Raw genomic sequence first — 15,020 nt, 5'->3', positions numbered from 1 at the left:
AGACCCCGAAGACCCAAAAAGACCCCAAAGACACAAAAATATCCCGAAGATTTAAAAAGATCCCAAAGCCCCAAAAAGATCCCGAACACCGAAAAAGACCCCAAACACCCAGAAAGACCCCGAACACCCCCAACTCAGTTCCTGGTGAAAACTCGGATGAAAAACGGTGTCCAGCTGATGATCCGGACAGTTGGGAAAGCAGTAAATTGCTTATGAGTTGAGGTCGTAACTTCAAATAAAATAGCTTTTGTAAGTACTTAACACTACATAATACGTGTGTGTGTGTGTGTGTGTGTGTGTGTGTGTGTGTGTGTGTGTGTGTGTGTGTGTGTGTGTGTGTGTGTGTGTGTGTGTGTGTGTGTGTGTGTGTGTGTGTGTGTGTGTGTGTGTGTGTGTGTGTGTGTGTGTGTGTGTGTGTTGGTCTATCTGACTTCCTCCTTGGGTCTACGGTGCAGCAATTGTTCTTTATTTTGATTCCCTTCTGCCTCATGCTGCCTTCCCCTACCCTCCCTTCAATCCCCTCCCCTCACTCTGCCTCCCTCCCCCAAAAATACCCCTCTCCCCCCTTCTCCCCCGATGTTGCCTTCTCCCCTCTTGCTGCCTTCCCTTCCCCCCCCCCTCCTCACTTTCCCACCCCTCCTTTCTCTCCCTCTTCTCTTCTCACCTTCTCCTCTCCTCCTCTCTCCTCTCTCCTACAATCCTCCTTGCTCCCACCACCCCTCCTTTCCGGAGTGTCAAACGAAGTGTCGCTCCTCCCTCTCTTTCCCCATCCTTCTTCTCACTCTCTCCTCCCTCCTCCCCCCTCCTCGCTCCCCATACTCATTCTCCCCTCTCTACCACTTCTCACTCTCTTCCTCCTCTTTCTCCCCCCCACCTCTTCCTCACTCTCCCCTCCTCTCCTCTCTCCCCCTTCCTCTCTCTCTCCCTCTCTCCTCCTCTCTGTCCCTCCACCCCTCTCCTCTCTTACTATTCCTGTCAGTGAAGCAACTGGTGGTCGTTGCTAGTCCAAAATAAATTGCACACAATTAAGACAAGGCATCAACCAGGGGCAGCTGATACAGGGAGTTATAGAATTGGAATTCCAGATAAGGTATTGTCATCATGTCGTCTGTCTGTCTGTCTCCTATTTTCTGTTCTTCAAAAATCTTCTCCAAACCCACCAGTCAGAATGCTACCAAATTTGGGTTACAACATTAGGCCAGGGTAGAGATGTTAAATTGCGGAGGTTGTGCCGATCACGTGATGGAAAGTGTGTCAAAATGGCCAACTTGGTCAATTTTTGAAAAATTGTGTAAATGCCTTCAAAAAACTTCTCCAGATGTACCAGTCAGAATGTTACCAAATTTGGGTTCCAGCATTAGGCCAGGGTCGGAATGTTAAATTGTGGAGGTCATAGCAACCACGTGACCAGAAGTGTGTCAAAATGCCCAGCTTAGTCCATTTTGGGAAAAATCGTGTAAATTCCTTCAAAAATCTTCTCCAGACTCACCAGTCGGAATGCTACCAAATTTGAGTTGCAAGATTAGGCCAGGGCCCAGATAAGCTACACGTCCAGTGGTCCTATTTTTAAATCAACCCCTGCTTTTCAAGATATTTTTGGTGGACAGATTTTTGAGAGCACTTTCTAAAACTTTTGAATTAGTCCAAACTTGCACGTCTCAAACCACGCCTGGCATCAATTTATTCATTGAGCCTTTTCTGGCTAATATGTTAATGAGATCAGCTTGCACAACTCATTTAATACTGTCCAGGAAAATAAGCAGAATAAATGTTTTCGGGGCTTTGCCTCAACTAACTGTCATGACTACTTTACAGAGAATTTTGGGCATAAACTTGTTTCCAATCCTCCATTTCCATATCAATTTCCGAAAGGTGCTGTAATTGATGAATTTTGCTCTCGGCTTAGCTGGTGGATTGCAGCCTGGAAATTTGTCCCCTGGAGGTACTTGCACAAGGTCGCTCTGTTTAGTGGCATCCCCAACTCTGATTTACACAAGTAGAAAATGTTACATTTAGCTTAATTGTCCACTTCTAAACAACCATGTTTGGCATATATCATGCAAATAAACTCCACCAGAATAACCACCATATCTTCTGGAACCTCATGTGTGCGACTTAATCCCTGGAAAGCTTCACAAAAACAGTGGCTCTTCCCAAGAAAATGTAAAGCCTTCTTTTCCCCCTTTTCCATAGAAAGCACTGATGCTATCACAACCTGTTAAACAGTGAAATCCAATGAGGGCAGTACTGACTTCACTCCCGATACTGTCAAGGATGGTCTCCATATAAAGCCGCTGTCACACCTTGACGTTTTAGCCAGCATATGACAACGTATCAAAATGTATGTAAAACGCTGGCGTACGCTGAACGATTGATGTTTTTTTTCAGTTTTTGGCGTATTCATAACGAGTTGGACGTATGCATAACATATTAGTAACATACACAGAACGTTTCGATAACATAAATATAACTTATACCAATGAATGCTTAGCATGTTGTTGGCGTTCACAACCTATGCCCAACGATAGTCTAACGTATGCATAGCGTGCGGCAGCATATCGCCGACGATCACGTGGCGTAGCCTATTAAAAGGCTGCCGCTGGACGATTCAAATCATAACCGCACTAGACATCGAAGTGTCAAGGCCCTGTCACACCTTGACGTTTTAGCCAGCGTATGCCGACGTATGAAAAAATTGCCGAATACGCTGGCACACGTCGAATACGTTATTGGTAAGTTTTGTATACGTTAAGAGCACGCTGAAGCAGGCTGAAGCACACTGGCATACGTCATAGTATGCCGAGCACGTCGACAAATTTTAAGCATGCTCAAAATTTTTAGACGTATGCCAGCGTATGACGCACACGTTCCGCATATGCTGGCCATAAGTTGTAGGCACGTTATACGATCGTTGAGACATGTCAACACACGTTACTTGTAAGTTACTCATAAGTCGAAACACGTCGAGGTAATGTTTAGTGTACCCGAAACTTATTTCTAACCTATGAGTAACGTGCTTTGAACCTATGAGTAACGTGCTTTGAACCTATGTGTAACGTATCTCCAACGCATATTGACATATGTAGATGTATTTGACGTCTTCTGGACGAACACAGAACTTACTGAACGTGTTTCTAACTTACAGCTACCGTATAATGGCTTATTGGCAGCGTTTAGGGGAATTGGTATATAAAAATGGGCTTCACAGGAGGAACCCGTCAGTGTTCCAGACTCCATGGTTTTTTTTTTTCTTTTTTTTTTTTCGGCATGACGGTGATGTTGACACTTCGATTTCTAGTGCGGTTATGATTTAAATCGTTGAGCGGCAGCCTATTAATTATATTATATTATAACCGCACTAGAAATCAAAGTGTCAACATCACCATCATACCGAAGAAAAAAAACAAAAAACATGGAGTCTGGAACACTGACGCTAAACATTACCTCGACGTGTTTCGACTTATCAGTAACTTACAAGTAACGTGTGTCAACAATCGCGTAACGTGCCTACAACACGTTACTCATAGGTTAGAAATAAGTTTCGGGTACGCTAAACATTACCTCGACGTGTTTCGACTTATCAGTAACTTACAAGTAACGTGTGTCAACAATCGCGTAACGTGCCTACAACACGTTACTCATAGGTTAGAAATAAGTTTCGGGTATGCTAAACATGACCTCGACGTGTTTCGACTTATGAGTAACTTGCAAGTAACGCGTGTCGACGTGTGTCAACGATCGCGTAACGTGCCTAAAACTTATGCCCAGCATATGCGGAACGTGTGCGTCATACGCTGGCATACATCGAAAATTTTGAGCATGTTAAAATTTGTCGACAAGCTCGGCGTACTACGACGTATGCCAGCATGCTTCAGCGTGCTCTTAACGTATACAAAACTTACCCATAATGTATTCGACGTGTGCCAGCGTTTCAGACAATTTTTTCATACGTCGGCACACGATGACTAAATCGTCAAGGTGTGACAGCAGCTTTAAGTGCGTGGATATTTGCTCCTTTGCCCATGTGGAACAACACTCGACCTGGAATTCTCTTGGCCATTGCAACCCCTATAATGAAAACATCTGTGTCTGGACTCATGACAAAAAACATATGAACTTCTCTTGCTGCAGAGGCTGAATGCATATGGAAAATACAAATATACATACGGAGTATCTGCTTCCTCATGGTTGCACTCGAAGTCTGTGACCTCCTTCCCAATCACATTACTCTCTGGAATGTCACTGCAGGTAAATGCATGGCATTTTGACCCACGAGCAAGAAAGACTTTCACCCCACACAGCTCCTCTGCCTTGTACAGCTTGCAAGCCTCAAATAAATACTCAACTTGTTCTTAGTTATTGGCACCACATGCCAGAAACTTCTTCCACTGTTGAGAAATAGCTTGGCGTACACTCTAATGTGTTGTAAACCATTTGCTGCTCTTTATGTTCACTCTGCATTTTTGATCGTTACATCTCGGTGTTTGTTTGTGACAAAATGAATTGCTGTAGCAGAAATGGCACTTGCCATGGAACAAGATGATGAAAGATGAAGTCAGCCAGTTTGACAAAAGTTTCAGCTTCTCGAAGCTTCTTTCGATCAAGCTGCTGGATTATGGCCATGCCATCCATGATGAAGACACTTCTCTGTGGTAATTCCGTGATGGGACTTTCACAAAGTGATTTGACAACATGAAGTAGATTGGCTTTGTTCGTCTTAACAAGACAGCCTTGTCTGGTTGAAAATGGCAGAGGCAATCGGCCCAAGCAATATCTCCTTGCATAGAGATCTTTCGAAACTTTACAATGACAACTAACATCGGCAGTAGATTTCTGTCCATCTTGAGGGCAATCTCTCTCACCTGAACTGAAGTTTTTACGGTTTTGCACAGTTGGAGACAATCTTCAACATTAACTTGTTCATCTTGGAAAAAAAGTCAACTTATCCTTTTTTTCAGCCGAAAACTAACAAACGAACAGAATGCATTTTAACCAATGCTTCTAGCCATTTCCAAATCTGACGCAACTTCAAATGAAACGACAACCCCTGGATACATTTGAACAAACTCCTCTTGCTTATAATCAAATGGATTCACCATCCTGCTGACAATTTCTTTAATTTTGTGCACATGATGTCGATCACATTTTTTCCTGCTTTGTTGAAGATCTCAATGTTTGCTCATTGTTTGTCCTTCCCTTGCCATATCCTTACACTGACGAGTGATGGCAGCTCTGGGATGATGTGTAGCTACATCCACCTGTTCAATGCCCCTTTCTTGTTTGTGAGCCCAATCATGCCACCTTTTGTCTTGGAATCCCTGTTTGCTGTCTGCTCTACTGTAAGGTCACAGGCAACTTGTGCAAAATAATTTACACTAAGTTGTCCAAAAAAGTCACCTTTCATGTGATGCTGATGTACTTCTAGGGGGCTGTTTGGTAGTTCTACCATCTCAAGCCAATAGGTAGGCATATATCTTCCATCATTCTGATGGTCATCGGTGAACATCCAAGGCAGTATTTCTCTTACACTGGAAATATGAAGATTCCAATTGCCTTCTCGTATGACTCTCTGTAATAGAAGTAGACTTTCCACCATCTTGATGGAAGAGATCCAGAAGTTGAAGGTCTTGTTTTCTGCTTCTCGAAGATATGAAGTTATCACATGAGATGGCTTCTTGTTGAAATTATTGACTGGTAGCCAAGTCATGCCATTCCGATTCGGGGAAAGTAGAATACAGGCCTGAAATAAGGTTCCACATCTGCTCTTCTTTCTTCTGGGGAAGAGACAACAAGAATCTATCAATTTGAAGTTGCGGCAGTGCCTCGTACATGATTCTGTGGGCTCTCGTGCTCCTATTTGTATGATTACAATTGATGATACCATTAATTGACCCAGTAGCAACAACCTGAGCCTCATTGAGAATATCCTGCAAGGCAGTATCTTTGAAGTGTTTTCCTATGCACCCCATGTAGGTCATCGAGTTAGCTCTATCAACCGAGAGTGTGGAGTGGAGGGAGAAGGCTCACATAAATAGCATCTCCAATTGGTCTAGAAGGTGCTCTGTCACATCTTTTAGAAACCTCAAGAGCGACAATGCATGTTTCTGCAAAATGTAAACAAAAATGCCACTTATTTGAGAGGGAACATTTACTTTTTTTGTCAACAGGAATATTTTCGGTATAGTTGGAATTTTTGTATTCCCGACCAAGGTGCAGAGCATGTAACAACACAAAAACCTAACTCGCCCAAAAGCAGGTTTCCCCAAACAAATCTTTGAGGTGAATTGTTAAGTATGTCCAAAAGGATCAATATGTGAGAATTTTATTGAACACCAAGGTGAAGAGCACATATCTCACTTTCTCGACAAACTTTCATACTATGCTCCATGGTCTAATTGTGGCACAACCAGGAGATGATACAGCGTTGGGTAGCGCACCCTCCTTTGGCAGAGACTTTAAGCTGCAACGTATTATGGAGTATTTTACATTACATTGAGGTGGGACAAAATGTACAGATATGTACTGTACATCCTCCTAAGTCCTTTTTTTTTAGTATATGAAACGCTTTTCATTTGGGATTGTGCTCAAAGAGCCCCTTGTGCAGTCATTCTGAGTACTGAACACATTACGAGACCAAGAAGGTCTTGCCCTTCATTATTCTCGTCTCAACCTTAAGGCTTCTGCACTGGAAAAATATCAACATTGTTGCTTTGACTCTGGGTCATAATGGAGTACCTAATTTTGAACATATCTTGTAAATTTGTCACTCCATTCACCTTTCATACCTGTTCACGTTTCCAACTGTCATACAATTAGATGACAGTCTCCACCAAGGCCATCATGCAAACTCGTTTTGCGAATTCATTTTGCCATTCTGTCTCAAGGGTCAATAAAAGTTGATGTCATCCTCTCACATTTGTGAATGCCACAACGTTGCTCAGTCTCAATAAGACATACACATTTTCTTCCTGCTCCCCTCTTTTACATTAACAGTCAATCAACTCTCATCTCGTTCATTCGTCTTTTTTTTTTTTTTTTTTTTTTTTTTTTGTATACCTTGGTCGAGGCTCGTATGAGAGCTAACACACAACTCACAGCAAGGAGGCATGAGACAAGAGGGGTGGGAGTGGAAGGGACAAAACATTGGGGAACAGACACAGGTGAACTGTGGAAGGGAGAGGGATGGGGATGGGACGGGGAACATGGCGAGGAGAAGATGGACATTACAGGGACTTTCAGGAAGGAAAGCAGGAGAATTGAAGGAAGTGGGCTTGGGTGGATTATCGGGGGTAGAAAAGATCGAGGATTTGGATGGGGGAAGATAAGAGGTGGTGGTGAACAGCTGTTTTGAAAGCCTGGAGGGAAGAATGGGAAAGAATAGAGTGAGGAAGTTTATTCCAAAGGTGGGAAAAAAGAGGAATGAAAGAGTGAAGATGAGCAGTGATTCGTGATTTTGGTAGTTTTACCAGAAGGGGTTGTTGGCGGACCTTGAGCGCCCTGTGGAAATGTGGTTGGGACAAATCGCAGAGAGAGCAGGGGGGGCAAGGCTGGAGAGGAGTCGGTAGAAGACAGAAAGACCACCGACCAACCTGCGGTGATTGAGTGAGAGGCCCAAAGACTCAGCTTCATTGCGGGAGATGCCAATGATCTTAAAAGCCCTGGTTTCGACAGCGTGAAGTCGAGAAAGGTGGGAGGCAGGAGCACCAGCCCAGAGGGGAGAGCAGTACTCCATCAGGCTACGGACAAAAGCTTTGTAAGTAGTCAGGAGCTCAAGAGGGCCGAGGAAGGACTTTGCACGACGGAGGATTCCCAGTCGGCGACTGGCTTTTGAGGCAAGGTTGGAAATGTGACTTTCCCAGGAAAGGTCATGGCAGATAGTGAGACCCAGAAGCTTGAAAGAAAAGACTTCTTCCAGAGGATTGTTGAGAAAGTGGATGAGGGGGTTTTGTAAACGGTCCTTTCGAAGAGACATAGTGAGAGTGTGAGATTTGTGTGGATTGAAAGACATGTTCCACGTGTTGGACCAGTTTGTGATTTTATCCAGATCTGCAGTGAGCGAAGAAGCTGCTGCTTGCCGGTCTGAGGGATGACAGATGGTACGGCAGAGGGTGGAGTCGTCGGCAAAGAGAAATAGAGGATTTTCCAGAGAGTCCGAGAGATCATTGATGAAAACCAGAAAAAGAACAGGGCCCAGAACGCTACCTTGAGGAACTCCAGCCTGCACAGGAAGAGGGGATGAAAGAACTCCATTTAGGGTCACACGTTGACTGCGACAGGAGAGGAAGTCTGCGAGCCATGAGTGGAGATGGCCTTGAATACCATGGGAAGAGAGTTTGGTGAGTAGGGCAGGGTGCCAGACTGTGTCAAAAGCACGTGATATGTCCAGGCATATGGCTCGGATTTCCTGTCTGGCATTGAGGACCTCCATCCATTGATGGGAGAGCAGTAGCAGCATATCCAGGGTAGAGTGACCTGGTCTGAAACCAAATTGATGATTGGAAATCAAGCCATTGGAGAAGAGGAAGGATTTCATGTCTGAAGCAATGATGGATTCCATAACCTTGCTGATGATTGGGAGAAGGCTGATTGGTCTGTAGTTACAGGGATCTGTTTTTGCACCTTTTTTATGCAGGGCAGTGATGTTAGCAGATTTCCAAGCAGATGGCAGATGACCTTGGGAAAATGAGAGGGTGAATAGAACAGAGAGAGGGTGAGCAAGAGCAGAAGAGCAGGCTTTGAGGACACGTGGGCTGATGCCGTCTGGACCGGTTGCAGAATCTGACTCGAGGTTTGAAAGCAAGCTCTCCACCTTGTCAGGAGAAAAGGATACAGAGTCCAGGGACAGTTGGGTGCGACTGGGTAAAGTGGGTAGAGATAGTGATGGGTTTGGGACACAAGATTTAGCTGCAAACACCGAGTTTAGACATTCAGCTTTATCACGTGTGGAATCAGCAGTGCAGCCATTTGAGGTAAGGGAGGGGATGGAGGGGGAACATACACCAGAAACAGATTTGATTAAACGCCACCAGGATTTTGAGGAGGGAGAGAGGTTTGAGAGTTCAGACTTGAGATGAGAAAGATGTTGTTTTCTGGCTCTCCTGAGGGTAGATACACACTTGTTCCGAGCTTTGTGGAAAGAACTGAGATTGCCCTCAGTTGGGTTTGCTTTCCATGAGGCAAAGGCAAGTTGTTTCAGGAAAACTGCCTCACCACAAGCTTCAGTAAACCAAGGGCGGGAGGAAGGGTAAGACAACTGAACACGAGAGGGGATAAATCTGTGCATGAGGGAGAGCAAGTTTCTTTGAAAGAATTCCCATTCCCAGAATGTCTTTAAATCTTTGTCTGCTTAAATAATATAAAATACACCCGAGTATTACTGTAATGGACTTTGTCTCCCTGAAAGGCAACCCGAGATCACCGGAGAATAAACTCCCAAGACGCTGAGCTTCGGTGAAACTCCACATCCGCAGATAATCCATCAGGATGCGGTTATATGTTATTACCAATTTAACTGCATGGATGTTTCAAAATACACAGCACTCGTTTAAAAGCAACACAGGTTTAATAAATAATGGGGATGGGGACACAGGAAGTGAAAATTAAATGAAAGTAAAAAGGGCGAACAGCACCCTTCGTGATATGGTAACAGTTTCCACGGTTATCCTTAACAGGCAGACTCACTCAGGAACACGAGACGAACAGGAGAGCTGACTGTGTATGTATGCATGTATGTCTGTATATATATATATATATATATATATATATATATATATATATATATATATATATATATATATATATATATATATATATATATATATAAATTTATATATATATATAATATATATATATAATATATATATATATATATATATATATATATATATATATATATATTCCTCCTTGCGTGGTAATCCAGTTTGGAGGGACGGCCTGATCAAGACAGGGTCTTGGTGGCACCATACGCCTCGCTTCCACTTCTTAATGATTGTCTTGACTGTGCTCCAAGGGATATTCAAGGCCTTTGAAATATTTTTATATCCATCCATTGGTCTGTGCCTCTCCACAACTTTATCCCAGATGACTTTTGAAAGCTCCTTGGGTCTCATGGTTGAGTCGGTAGTGTGAAATGCACTACCCAGTAAAGCCGCTGTCACACCTTGACGTTTTAGCCAGCGTATGGCAACGTATCAAAATGTATGTAAAACGCTGGCGTACGGTGAACTATTGATGATTTTTTAATTTTTGGGCATATAATAACGTGTTGGACGTATGCATAACGTATTAGTAACGTACACAGAACGTTTCAATCACATATAGATAATGTATACCAACGAATGCTGAGCGTGTTGTCGGCGTTCACAACCTATGCCCAACGATAGTCTAACTTATGCATAGCACGCGGCAGCGTATTGCCGATTCAAATCATAACCGCACGAGACATCGAAGTGTGAAGCCGCTGTCACACCTTGACGTTTTAGCCAGCGTATGCCGACGTATGAAAAATTTGCCGAACCAAGTTGGCACACGTCGAATACGTTATGGGTACGTTTTGTATACGTTATGGGTACGTTTTGTATACGTTAAGAGCACGCTGGCATACATCGTAGTACGCCGAGTACGTCGAGAAATTTTCAGCATGTTGAAAATTTCTCGACCTACTCGACGTATGACACTCATTCCGCATACGCTGGCATAAGTTGTAGGCACGCTACGCGATCGTTGACACACGTCGACATACGTTACTTGTACGTTACTCATAAGTTGAAACACGTCAATGTAATGGTTAGCGTCAGTGTTCCAGACTCCCTGGTTTTTTTTTTTCTTCATTATGACGGTTATGATTTAAATCGTTGAACGGCAGCCTTTTAATAATTATAAATTATATTATAACCGCACTAGAAATCGAAATGTCAACATGACCGTCATACCGAAGAAATTTTTTTTTTTTTAAATCAGGGAGTCTGGAACACTGACGCTAACCATTACATTGACGTGTTTGACTTATGAGTGCCTTACAAGTAACATGTGTCGACGTGTGTCAATGATCGAGTAACGTGCCTACAACTTATGGCCAGCACTATGCGGAACGTGTGAGCCATACGCTGGCATACGTCGGGAAATTTCAAGCATGGAAAATTTGTCTAACAGCTCGGCGAACTACAACGTTTGCCAGCGTTCTACGACGTATGTCAGCGTACTACGACGTATGCCAGCGTTCTACGACGTATGGCAGCGTACTATGACGTATGCCAGCATGCTCTTAACGTATACAAACTTACCCATAACGTATTCGACATGTGCCAGCGTTTTAGCCCAATTTTGCACATGTCAGGCATACGCTGGCTAAATCGTCAAGGTGTGACAGGACCTTTAAGGAAACCTACAGGAACAGCTGATTTTATTCCGAAATCATCAGAATTATGACTATTTAACAGAGGTGGAGGCCAATTAACTTGGTGTGTGATTTTGAAGGTGATTGTTTACACCTGAGCTAATTTACAATTGCTATAATAAGGGGGGTAGACACTTTTCAAATGAAGATATTCCAGTTTGGTATATTTAATTAATTTTCTGAAATTTGTTTTTGACTTGGAAGTTGTGGGCCGCGATGTGTAAATAAAGGTGGAAAAAGTCTGATTTAATGCAATGTAATTGCAGGCGAAAGGCAACAAAAGGTGAAAATTTTCAAAGGGTGTGTATGTAGACTTTCTATAGGCACGGTATACATATGTATATATGTATGTCCTGGAGAAAGCACAGAGAGTGGAGACACAGACAATGCATCTGACCTATCTCTGGGTCTGGTCTTGACCTTGGCTGTTCGTTTCTACTACAGCTCTGGCATGGTGTCCCAGGCATTGCTGTGTGCCACTCTTCCGATTGCAATCCAGGGCTGTCTCTACTGTGTCGATGGCTGTGCACTAGCTCTCTTGGTGATTCCGGTTGTGTGGCTCGATGGTCATGGCTGAGTAGCTCACTCTCTGGGGATCCCAGGTTGTGAGTTATCGATGGCTGCACACTCTGAGCTGTGCGCTCAATGGCTGGGCATCCACTCTCTGTGGGTCCCAGACTGTGAGTGACCATGAGACTCTATCATCAGTGCTGCGTGGGTATTGTGCATGTGCTCTAAAGTGTGAGGTAGCACACGTGGCTACGACATGTTTGTAAAACCTGTGTTTGAGGCTTGGCATAGCACAAGTGTGCCCTTAATGTTGAGGTGTGATGAAAGGCCAATGGGAGGATTTGAGATACACATGGATGGAAGATGGGAAAAGAGACAGACATGAGGATAAGGGTGATGGTTAATCTTTACAACACATCCAATTGTGGTTGTTGCTAATTGTGGTTTACAAATACTTATGCTGACACTCATTAAGTTATCACTGCCGAATAATCAACCCCTCATTAACCCTTCAGTAATTTTCCAAACAAGCTGTTCCTGAAATATCTGTTTACACTGATGGAAATAATAGCAATGACTACTATACTTGTACTATTTTCACAGTGGTGTACAAGGTTATATACAGGGTATAATCACAATACATTTACCAAAATGCTTGGGAGGATAATGGGCAAGACAGAAGTGTGTGACAGACTTAATTGGTTATGGAACCACTATTTGTGGATAGAGATAGAGATAGAGATATAGAGATAGAGATAGAGGCAAATGGAAGATCAGTTGTAAAAGTGCCATGGAAGGAAAGATCCGGTCATGGCAGTTGACACCGACTGGGGTAGTATACGACGAGTGTGGACACTCCTGCAAGAATAATGCCGGTTTGGTTGTCCACTCTTGCATTAACCACAAAAGGCAAAATGACAACCACCATAGGCATAAATAGCCTTGATTATCCACTATAAAGATATATACAAGGGTAGATGCAAAAGTAGACACAAGGCCATCACAAATGCAAACTATTTTTTTAGCATGACAAGAACATAAATCTCATTTGTTAACATTTGCCTGCACAGTTTTAAATCATACAACTAACCAGTCTTCACCTCCACCAACCACCCCCCATTTGATAAGACGACTGTCTGCTTTAATTACATTTGTATTTCGTTTTTCTGCAAGGAGCCCCCGAAAAAAGAGCATTGCCTCTCATTATGCTGTAGCAAACTCTTCGGGCTGGATCACGATGGAATTTTCTCTCAAGACGAACTGTACCTGCTTCTTCAACATCTTTTACTTCCCATTCGACAAACACAACTGCACGCTCAACTTCATGCCATGGGTGCATTCAAGTGAGTGCTCGCTCATTATATTGCACTTACCCATTGTAGAAATTGTAAATAATATGATAAATATATCTCACAGTTGGAATATCTCACAATTTATTAGGTGGATTGTAGAACAGTTGGAATAAACGTTCACTCGTGAAAATTCAGCTTCGTCGACCCCCTTTCCATTGTTCCAAATGACGTCATCCTCTCTCTACGAAGATCGGCTGAGAAATAAATAAAAAATAATCGCCTTTTCTCCTTCTGAAACCAGGTCAAAGAGTGAAAAGAAAACAAAACCCAGAAAGAAAAATGATGATTATTGGGTAAAATGATGAAAAATAACCATGCTTCACAGTAAAACAGTCACACAACTATTTGAAAGGTATAGTCGGTGGCAGGAGACGCTACACCTAGCCCCTTCCCAGATTTCTGGTGAAGAAAATGATGAAGATGTGTGATCAAAAGTGAATGAAGGTACTGCACTTCCCATGTTGTAAAACTGACATTATCCATAATATAATGTCATCCTTCATCTTGCAACAACTTGCACAAATCTGGCTGGCCAGTGTACCTGGTGTTCAGATTTGGTGTTTCTCACTTCAAGTGGTTCGCTTGAAGATTTTGGAGGAGCTGTGGTTGGTGGAGTGGCTATACTGAAGGCTTCAATGATGAAGGTGGCTTGATGTCGGGTGGAGGTGTATTTGATGTTGCCTTCGAGGATACTGGAAGAGACATCAGATCCTGTTCAATGTAGGCTGGCTTCAATTCTCTGTCTGTCTGTCTGTCTGTCTGTCTGTCTCTCTCTCTCTCTCTCATGCAGCCTGTAGCTGCTGGTTGCATCATTGGTTGGGACACGGCTATGCCGCTGATGGAGTGTCCCCCTTACCAGTACACCGGTGCTCATTTTCCCGACCTCGGAAGGATGACAGGCTGAGTCAACCTCCTGGTGTATTTTTAATTCAGCGGCCAACGGGGCTTGAACTCAGGACCCTAGGCTTCCAAGCCACCACCCTAACCAATAAGCCAACACCAGGCTTGGCTTCAATTAATCCATGCCAACACAGTCATGTTTTACATTACAGTTGATGTTGAAAAACTTTTCAGCACATCGAATTATCTGAAATAGACCATGCTAGGGGGTTCTAGTGGCTTTAAAACAGCATTATGCCATACAAAAACGAGTGCATGTCGAGCGATCAGGATGGACCTGTGATTGCCTGTGCTGGTCCCTTGTAGGTTGAGGTCGTAGGTTTCTCATGTGTTCTCTCAACAGGTATACATAACTTCTTGGATCCGAGTTGCAATTGGCCTGATTAGGTGCTATGAATTGTCCAGGTAACCTGATGGTAGTTCCAAATACAAGTTCAGTTGTTCAGCAACCTAAATCTGACTTCAACACAGTCTGCATACAAAGCATGACAATAGGGAGAGCTGTTAGATTTGTTTGGACAGTTTGGACTGTCCAGCTGGGATTGGCATGGACCTGAAGTGAAGCTTTCAGCTGGTGTGGAAAGCACTCCATTAGAGGAAGGGTAGTCTGATGGAGTTCAAATCTTCTTCCTTCGCAGAAGGTCCATGAGTGTATGGAAGAGTGATGACTTGAACTGGTAACCCCTGTCAATGGTAATAGTTGATGGTTCTCTGAACATGGCCACCCAACATGAAATGAAGGCACGGGCTACAGATTCAGGAGAGATGTCTGGAATTGGTATAACCTCTGGCCAGTGAGTAAAACGGTCGATGCATGTGAGAATATATGCTTAACCGGATGAATGAGGGAGTGCGCCAACAAT

At 43.4% G+C, this 15,020-nt stretch overlaps 1 protein-coding gene and 1 pseudogene across 3 annotated transcripts in view; one reads left to right on the top strand and one right to left on the bottom strand.

Annotated features, from left to right (window-relative positions):
• The window catches only part of LOC147026880 (5-hydroxytryptamine receptor 3A-like), an 83,838-nt gene that overhangs the window by 46,563 nt on the left and 22,255 nt on the right, over positions 1 to 15,020 (top strand). For all 3 annotated transcript variants that reach the window (XM_085882762.1, XM_085882761.1, XM_085882763.1), the window contains one exon: positions 13,079 to 13,248. In XM_085882762.1, the coding sequence (XP_085738888.1) occupies positions 13,079 to 13,248 (170 nt within the window). The remainder of the gene's footprint in view (positions 1 to 13,078; positions 13,249 to 15,020) is intronic.
• LOC147026881 (uncharacterized) lies at positions 3,974 to 12,087 on the bottom strand (annotated as a pseudogene).

The sequence above is a fragment of the Eptatretus burgeri genome, chromosome 5, assembly GCF_056783735.1.
Source record: "Eptatretus burgeri isolate ZD-2024b chromosome 5, Ebu_testis_v1, whole genome shotgun sequence".
Lineage (NCBI taxonomy): Eukaryota > Metazoa > Chordata > Myxini > Myxiniformes > Myxinidae > Eptatretus > Eptatretus burgeri.
This window is presented reverse-complemented; position numbering and strand designations above follow the sequence as displayed.